This window comes from Gymnodraco acuticeps, unplaced genomic scaffold (assembly GCF_902827175.1).
Source record: "Gymnodraco acuticeps unplaced genomic scaffold, fGymAcu1.1, whole genome shotgun sequence".
NCBI classification, from domain to species: domain Eukaryota; kingdom Metazoa; phylum Chordata; class Actinopteri; order Perciformes; family Bathydraconidae; genus Gymnodraco; species Gymnodraco acuticeps.
Genome location: NW_022990747.1, coordinates 1,315,967 through 1,325,744, shown reverse-complemented (window position 1 = coordinate 1,325,744; position 9,778 = coordinate 1,315,967). Strand labels below are relative to the sequence as shown.

The window sequence follows — 9,778 nt, the reverse complement described above, 5'->3', positions numbered from 1 at the left end:
GAACAACAGAAACAACAGTTGGAACAACAGAAACAACAACAGGAACAACAGTTGGAACAACAGAAACAACAGTTGGAACAACAGGAAGAACAGTTGGAACAACAGGAAGAACAGGTGAAACGGAAAAAGGAACAACTGGATATACAAACTAAGCTGGCAGAAGCCAATGCCAGGCTAAACGTGCTCAGCATGGGATCAAGACACACCTCTAGAGCATCAGATGGGATGAGCTCTTACTACAGAAACCCTACAGCAAGATTTAACGTACAGGCCACTGAATTCTTGCCTCATCAAGCCCAAACCTCTATTCCCAGACAAAGTATACAGACACATGTGCAGGGACATGTTGACATCACACCACCTGTAATCAACAATGGTAATCAAGGTGACATCTATAACCTAATCCAGAGGCAAAATGACATCACTGCTATGCTGGCTCAACAACATCTCACTTCTACTTTACCTCCAAGAGACATTCCTGTTTATGACGGTGACCCATTGCAGTTTGAAGCTTTCATCCGTGCATTTGAAAGAGGAGTAGAGCGGAAAACTAATGATGAAAGTGACTGCCTGCATTACCTAGAGCAATACACTAGAGGACAACCACAGGACCTAGTGCGCAGCTGCCAACATCTGCCTCCAGCTCAAGGTTATCAAAGGGCAAAACAGCTGCTTAAAGAGCACTTTGGTAATGAACATAAGATCGCCACTGCATACATGAACAAAGCATTTACCTGGACAATGATCAAAGCCGAAGATGTGAAAGCACTGCAAGCCTTCTCTTTGTTCCTAAGAGGTTGTTGCAATGCAATGGAACATCTCACCTATATGGATGAAATGAATGTTGTTTCAAACATGAAACACATACTTCAGAAACTACCCTACAAATTCAGAGACAAGTGGAGGAATAGAGCATGTCAGCTACAGGAAGAGCGTGGGCATCGAGCTACATTTCCTGACCTTGTTAGCTTCATAGAGAGGCAAGTGAAGATACTGTCAGATCCTCTGTTTGGAAGCATCCAGGATGATAAACCAACTGCAGCTATCAAAACTGTTATCTCTACCTTTTCAAAGGGAAAACCAAGCCTAAGAAGAGCAAGTAGTTTTGCAACAATTATTACCTGCCCAAGAACACCAGTGCTAGAACATGAATCAGAAGAATGGACTTCTTGAAAGGAAAAGGGGTGTGTTTTGGATGCCTAAAAATAGGACACATGAGCAAACACTGCCACAGTCGTTTGACATGTTATATGTGCAATCAAAGTCATCCTGAAATACTCCACATTGAACAAAAAGGCAAAAGAGAGGAAGCAGAACACACAAAACAGAATGGGAAGCCAATGGAAAGTAATAGTGTCATCTCACCTCATACATGTGGTCACATTGGGGCCGGTGATGAAAACTCCATCTTCTCCATTGTACCAGTACAAGTAAAGAGCCACAAAGGGGACAAAGTGTTACAAACTTATGCATTTCTGGACCATGGAAGTTCATCCACCTTTTGCACAGAAAGTTTAATGAGGAGGCTAAACCTTACAGGACAAAGGACTAACATTCTCCTAAAGACAATGAATCAGAGAAAGATTGTGTCTAGTCATCATATCTCAGGTTTGGAAATATCGAGTCTGGACGAAAACAATTTCCTTCAACTATCCGATGTGTTTACACACAAAACCATGCCTGTTTCCAAGCACAATATTCCTCTACAAGAAGATCTGGAAAAATGGCCTTACTTAAAGGACATCAAAATTAATGAAATTGCTTCTGGCATTGACCTACTCATTGGGACAAATGCTCCTCAGGTATTGGAACCTTGGGAGCTGATCAATAGCCAAGGAGAAGGACCGTACGCTGCAAAGACCCTACTGGGGTGGGTCTTCTATGGTCCCCTAAAAGGAAGCAACGACAGCAGAGATGCTAATGGCCACCCTGCTGCTGCTGTTAATCGGATAGCCATGGTACACCTAGAGGAGCTATTGGTCAAACAATACAAGCATGATTTCAAGGAAAATACAAGCAAGGAAACAGAGGAAATGTCCAGAGAAGACAAACAATTCCTGAACATTATGAATCACTCTGCAAACATGTCAGACGCCAAAGAGGATGGCGATGTTGTAGCGGACGCCAAAGAGGATGGAGATGTTGTAGCAGACGCCAAAGAGGATGGCGATGTTGTAGCAGATGCCAAAGGAGACAGTGATAGGGATGTTGAAGGCAAAACTGAGGCCCCCCAAGAAGAAGAAGATGAGGGTCGGGATTCAGGTGATTACTATGAAGAGGCAGAAGACGAGCCTTTTAAAAGCCAGCCGACTTCAGACTCCTGTCACAGCATGCCTGACTTCACAGCAGATGTCGAGTTACACCAATCTGACGCAGTGCCTGAGGAAGAAGACAAGCCTGTGGCCGAGAAAGTGAAAATGTCAGATGGACACTACTGCCTAGACTTGCCATTCAGACAAGGAAATCCCAGCTTGCCTAACAACAAACACGTTACCGAGCAGCTCATCTGCGATTTTGCTGCTATGGTAGCAGGGCACCGGCTGAACCCAAGTGACAGACCTGAAGAAGTGACTGACTCATCAATGCAGGAGCCCTATAAGGAGAGGCTTGGAATTGGATGAAAATATAACCCACAGGTTCTCTCAGCGCTGGACGGGATGGCAACACTACTGCTTCAACCTAAGAACAGCAAAGACTGATGACCCTTAAAATAAGGGAGAAGAAAATAAACTAAAAATTATTTAAGAATTACATGCTAACACATACACACCATTTGTATAGCTCCTTTATTATTTATTATTTATTGGTAATTGTTTTCATACTAAAGCCAATTAGGGGCCGGTGTGTAGGAGCCATTTTGTGGGTGATGTTGGTGTGTCAGTTTATTTAAGTTATATGTATAGTGCAATATTATTTATGAACACTGGGTGGCGGGGTTTAGCTGCACCGGGTGTATATAAGGAGGTCATAGGTGACAAGAGGGGGGTGGACACAGTAGGAGAAGAGCATACCGATTCCACCAGCCCGGCAGATGCTCATAGAATCACTAGAACGCTAAATTAACCCTGGTATGTAAAGACGAATAAACATCATCATAAACCACAACTAAGGACCGGAAAATCATCTGTTTGTGTCTGCGTCTGGATCACTTTTCAACCCTTCTGTGAAAGTAACGGCAAAAATATATAGGACATAGGAAAAGGAAATTGCCATTACACCTCCAAAGAGTAGAGACTTTTTGGAGTTAAGGTGACAATTGGTTCAAAGTACAGATACATTTACTTGACCTCCCAAGATATTATGTTAATATGAACATGGGTAAATGTTTATTAAATTATAAAACAGTATGGTAACATCATCTCAAAATATTACCAAGATTAAAATAAATAATTTACTATATATTGAAATGTAATGTATTAATTCAATATTATTTTAGCATGAATACAAAATAATATTTTAACATCACTTATTGAGCAATTGAATAGGATTGCAAGAGCTACACTATTTTATTATAAATAGCACTCCAACACATTGTACATCTCTAAAAGTGGTTGACCAACAGCTACAGAGCCGGCCAGCTAACCAATCATAGCAGACTGGGCTCTGGTTTCAGACAGAGGGTGAAAAAAGGTGCTGCAGCACAGGCAGTCTGAGAACAATGTTTGAACATGAAAGCATGTAAACATGTCACAGTAGAGACACAAAATACAAATATGACACCTGAGAAATCAGCATAATAGGGCGCCTTGAAACATGACTTGGCATGAAAACATTTTGCTCAAAAGAGAGGAGGCCAGATGTAGCTACAAGCTAATTTTCATCTGCAGTCCCTGGGCAGGTACTGACATGACAATCAACAAACAATAAAAACATTACTCTGTTTCTACTTATTAAAAATAAAGACAGTTCAGAGCAAGGATAAACATTAGAATACCAGTACAAGCAAAACATTTAAGTTTTGTTTCACCATGGGATAGCGTAAAGGTCTGTGCAGTGTTAACTCTGCTTCCAACTTGTGGTTTTACATGAAAGCCCAGTGCCTCACTGCTACCACAGTAACTTGATGGAAAACCACATCCAAAAAAAATCAAAAACCACATTTTGTTTAGCACTGACCTAAACCCAGCAGGTGACTTTGAACTAATGCCGAGTCCTCAATTCAGCATGTAGAAACGCAGGAAAAGCATTAATACACTTTACATGCTTTCATACTGTACAGTATTTCCTGTAATTGGAGGAGCCGCCTAAGCAGCGAGGCAAGTTATTGGAGGAGGAGGAGAGCTTGTCGTACCTGTGAGGTCCTGGATTGGAAGATTACAGCAGAGAAGGGGTGGGTGTCCCTGGGTAACCTCTGATTATACTGAACTCCTAGGAAAAGTTCTGTTATTGCTGAAACTCCTGTGTAACCGGTGACACTTCTCTACATTTATGCATAACTGAAGCTGTGACTCCAGTATGCAGCACCCAGGCCGGCTGAGGCTGAGGCCGTGGCTGGAGGAGCAGATCGAGTCTGGGAGCTACCCAGGAGTCAGCTGGCTGGACCAGGTAGACCCCTCACCATCATCACACATGCATTCACACCTGGGTGCAAACTGTTCTGCTGTACATTAATTTGGTTATATAAAGGATACATAATCAGGGATTAATATTAGCATAATGTTTTCTGTGCTTCTTTTTTGCATTTTATTCAACAGGCAGCACAAATCTTCCAAATCCCGTGGAAACATGCCGCTCGTCATGGATGGAGTATTGACCGAGATGCTACACTCTTCAGGAGTTGGGCCATGCACACAGGTAGGACCCTGTCATATATCTATATAAAGGTGTTTTCTTCTCTATTGTCCACTCAGACATCAGATTTCTTATTATCTTTAGCATTGACTCCTCATATTATATAAATCTGAGGGACTTCGTTTGATACCCTGTGTTAAGTTTTTACATTTACAGCAGCAATGTGTAAAAACACAACAAGCTTATATGTTGTATCAAAAGACTGCTGCAATATGTTGAAACCATTTTCATATGAGTATATTTCGGTAATGCCAGGCTATATTGTGTGCCACATGTTTGAATCAATGCTGAATGTTTTAACTATAATGTGTACACATTTATAATACTAATTACTCTTGCCTCCTCATGTAATGGCATTCACCTTTTCCCCTTACATGGTTTTCTGGTAGACTGGGGGCAAAGAAACTTAACCTGTGTTCATGTCACTGGTTACATTTTTGCCCTGTCATTGAAGGTTACATTACCCCATAAAGATTTGTTTTACTGGATGGCCTAATTCATGTAAACAACTTCAAAGAATAATCATCAGTTCAACATATCAATGATTTATTTTCCTTGAGATATATATTTTTTTCTAAGGTTAAAATGTGCTCGCAGTATAAGGCAATTTTTATTGCATTATTTAACACATCCTGATAAGATTTGCATACGGTCTGTTTCCTGCTAAGCAGAAGTATTTATTGCAGTCAAGTGTAGCCATACTTACATTGTTCTGATTATGTCTTTCTAGACTTACCACATTCATACCTTTCCAGCTTAGAGATATGAAGTGCCCAGTAGCCTTTACAGTAACAACAACAGTGTATGACCAATACACACACACACACACACACACGCACACACACGCACGCACGCACACACACACACACGCACGCGCGTGCACGCACGCACACACACACGCACACACACGCACGCACGCACACACACACACACACACACACACACACACACTATAGTCTTGGGAAAGTCACGCTTTGTGAGTGTAAAAGCATCACATCATGGGAAAGCTTCAGTTCAGTTGCTGTGAATGTGCCTGGTGATCATATTGCTGTCAAAGTACAACAGGCTTTTCACGCGATCTAGAAAAAAAAGATAATCATGTAAAAGCGGACACTGTACGGGGATGTTTTTTAAATTCAGCTCAATATTCAAAACTTTTAAATAAAATTAAGCCAGAATACAGACTACATTACAGAACAATTGGACAACAAAAATACACATACCATGTGGAGGCTCTGTGAGTCATGGCAGTTGGGGTTGCAGCATGTGAGTAATATGCTACCCGTGCTCCCTTTCTACTTGTTAGCTCTTGTCAGCTGTAAATGATCCCTAGTGGATCTTTCAAGCTCAAATTATTGTATAATTGAAACTTAGAAACAGAGGCTTGGTTGGGATCCAAATCATTACCTGGGGACACATGTGAGAACTCAACACAATGGAGGAAGTCACACACTTGATGATTTATGGATCTAATTAGTTTTTAAACAGTAGCTTAAATGTGAAGGTGTCAAAAGGATCTCTGTGCAGTGAGCCATGTATGGATGCTAGGTTTTGTGTTTTACCTTCCAATAGATTTAGAGACAAAAAAACATAGTTATTTAGGAAAGATTAGCAGAAAATAGAGTCATAATGGCCAGATTTATGCATAATACATGGAGTTAACTATACTGGAATTGTCCCACACAACACCCTGGAAATATTGTTTTGCTGACCACCAGTTGTTTAACTTCTCCTCTCGATGCAGCGATATACAGATGTAGTCAAGTACGCCATGACAACACCGATGGGTGTAGTTACAGTGGCAACAATGTACACTTCTGACAACACTTTATTAAATGCCTTCTTTTCATCCTTGTCCTATAAAATAGCAACTCTTTAAACATTACATGTTACTTGTTAGATGCTTTTATCCAAAGCGACTTACATACTCAATACTGTGGGCAATCCCCACAGGAGAAATGTGTGGTGAAGTGTCTTGCCCAGGGACACAACGACATGCTGACTGCAGTGGGGTTTGAACCTGTGCTCCCCTGATCCGAACACACACAAACCACTGCGCCACACGCCTCCTTTAAACTTACAGCTGCTGAGCAAAAAGTTGTCAGAGGCTTCTGGTGTGAACTCTGGTTTGCTTGTTCAGGTAGTTGCTAATATGATATGTAAAAAAAAAATGTTCAGGGCGGTACCATCCAGGCAAAGATACACCGGACCCCAAGACATGGAAGGCAAATTTCCGCTGTGCCTTGAACTCCCTGCCGGACATCTGTGAGCTGCGGGAGCACAGCAGAAAGAGAGGCAGCAATGCCTACAGAGTGTACAGGATGCTGCCCAAAACACCAACTCACAGACGCAGGAGGGGTAAGACAGACATGCCTTTCAAGTGTATGCATCTCTTCAAAGGTTAACATCCTCAGACAGACCTCATGAGACAGTGCTACCCTTTCCCAGGGCTGCAGTTGTTCAGCAGGCCGCGAGAAAGACATGGGAGTTTAGTTGATGAAACACAAACTACACATGCCTGGCAACCAAGAACAACAAGACCCATTTCAGACACACCGCAGAAGGTTGTGACGCCCGCAGAAGGCCCATTTGGTAACATGCAAACACACGGTGAGACGCTGGTTGTCAACGCGTGTTATTGTTGTTTGATTTTAAATGATGTTGTCTCTGTAGCCTGGTACAAATTATACTGATTTTCAGGCATGTGGGATGGCAGACCAGAGGAGCAGGAGCCGAATGAAGCTGTGTTTAAGGTATGTTCTGACTGCCTTAACATTTTGGGGCTTATTCTTTAGTGGAGTTTCTTTCTTTGGCAGAATGAGTAACTCACTTAAAATGAGAAGGACAAGTTTACTGAAATGTAATGTAGTGATTATTTTTCATCACATTAAGAAAGAAGCCTGTTATTTAACAGAATACAGCTCAGTCAAGGAGGATGACATTTGTTGTTAAACGGTTAATGGTGTAGTTTGGGAAAAAGAAAATGGATCCTGCATGAAACTGTCACTACAAGGTCTATGGATTATCTTGATTGACTGGCTCATGATTTCTTGAAAGAGACATTGCTCCTGAGTTTTACACTTGTATTCCTTTGGCGCTATAAGCACCATGAGCCTAGTGCCATTTACTCTATCTTTATGGACGATAAATCCAACACTCAATCACACTGAGACAATCTAGTTTTTAAAATAGCACTGTCTGTAAGAGATCAGTGGCATAATACAGTGCATATAAATATAATGTATTTTTTACGTCTTGTAATTGCACTGTTGAATCTTGAATTATGAACAACACTGGGATGAATCTTGGGCTGTGTAACGCTCTCGAAGTCTGACTGCCTGAAGGTGTTCTGTCTCTCATAGTTGATGGACCACTTGAATAACACTGACGTCTGGAACCAGTCTGAGGAGCAGAGGGAATGGAGAACACACACACTGTGGGACCACTGGCACCGTAAGACTTTGTGTGTCTGTGTGAATTAGGAAGTCCCCGACTGTCATACTCATATAGTTTGCTAAAAGATTTATTATTATTTTTAAAGGTCACCTATCATGCAAAATGCACTTTTTCCATGTCTTTTATTCATCAGCAACTTTCAGGAAAAAAGATTCTCTCACTTTCTCTGTCCTGATCCATTTATATAAAAAACTTGTCTGAAAATGAGCTGATCAGATTTTGGTCACTTTATGATGTCATAACGATGTTTTGGCTTGTGTAACCATTAGCCAATCAGCAACCAAGGTACCCCCCCCACCACCTTATCACCTGCATCTCCTCCTAGAGCACCATTGTGTTCTTGTTAACCAGATATCTCTCAGAGGGGCGTGGGGAGGGGCTCCTTATTTTCATCTAAAGTAACAGACAGAGAATAAGCACTTTTGAAACAGGGCTGAAACAGAGGGGATTATGGGTAATGCTGCAATGATCTGTTTGGTGTTTGGAGCTGAACACTTCAGAGACATGTTTTGTATATATCTGAGACCTAAAATATATTGATGAAAAACAGTATAATAGGAGACCTTTAAATAATTGATTGAGGTATTCAATTAAATAAAATCCATAATGTTTAACGCTTATAATAGGTAGGAGCCTTTGGGTCAAAATGTTATTTTGTGCTCCTCAGGTGCTGGGGATGATGACCCATACTCTCTGCACACAGAGAACTACAGTGAGCTGTTTGGTCCAAACCACATCAAGGAGCTCTCCGATTGGTCCACACACCAGCAAACACTGATGCTGTAGTTTTGCACTAAACAACTCATCGTTCCTGCAGTTTGCATTCTTGCTTATATTCAGCGTCTTTCTTCCTGCTGTCTGTGTGATGAGCTGACCAATGGAAATAAGAAACTAAATTGCTCTGAGTCAGTCGGGCGGTCATCCCCTCTGCTGAGATGCTGAGATGAAGATCCTGTTCCAAGCCAAGCTTTCCTCCGTCATCATCAATTGGGTTCAGTGCCTCAAACGTACTGACATGACACCAAGCTCTCACCACAGCTCACTCTGTAAACTGATCTCACGCTTCACTGCAGGATCACTTCTTTCTTTGAGTTTCACTGGATGTTTAGAAACATAGAAGAAGCACACAGAGGCATGACATGTGGCTGCAACCGTTTGTAGGCTGGGAGCTTAAAGCACCACATAACTACACATGCATGTGATTTAACCTGCAAACTATGTATAGATGTTATGCCCTTTATACACATTAGATAACTATACCTTTATGCCTTAGGTTAACCTATTTTTAAGTCTTGTCAGAGAAACTCAATTTTGTATATTTTTCAATTTTTACAGCTGGTTGTTTTTTGGTGAAATTGTACAACCTGTTTTTGTGTTTGCTTTGTATTTTTAAATTAAACTGAAGAAACTAAAGTATAATTTTGTCTGAAATGTTGTGTATGCATGAACTGAAGGAGATGGCTGTTATTTAAAAACACACTTATAACCAACAGTGGAATTAACTAATGTTGGCAGTCACCCAACCCAGTTT

General features: G+C 41.3%; 1 protein-coding gene across 2 annotated transcripts; it reads left to right on the top strand.

The window, feature by feature from the left end:
- The first annotated feature begins 4,405 nt into the window (after positions 1-4,405).
- LOC117556708 (interferon regulatory factor 1-like) lies at positions 4,406-9,639 on the top strand. Of its 2 annotated transcripts, none has more exons than XM_034232199.1 (7): positions 4,406-4,545; positions 4,695-4,794; positions 6,970-7,149; positions 7,240-7,383; positions 7,492-7,544; positions 8,154-8,244; positions 8,915-9,639. In XM_034232199.1, the coding sequence occupies exons 1-7, from the start codon at positions 4,456-4,458 to the stop codon at positions 9,031-9,033; spliced, it is 777 nt and encodes a 258-aa protein (XP_034088090.1). In that variant the 5' UTR covers positions 4,406-4,455; the 3' UTR covers positions 9,034-9,639. The 2 variants fall into 2 exon arrangements, with proteins under 2 accessions (XP_034088090.1, XP_034088089.1); XM_034232198.1 differs by having other exon boundaries at positions 7,240-7,401; positions 8,915-9,636.
- Positions 9,640-9,778: the final 139 nt, after the last annotated feature.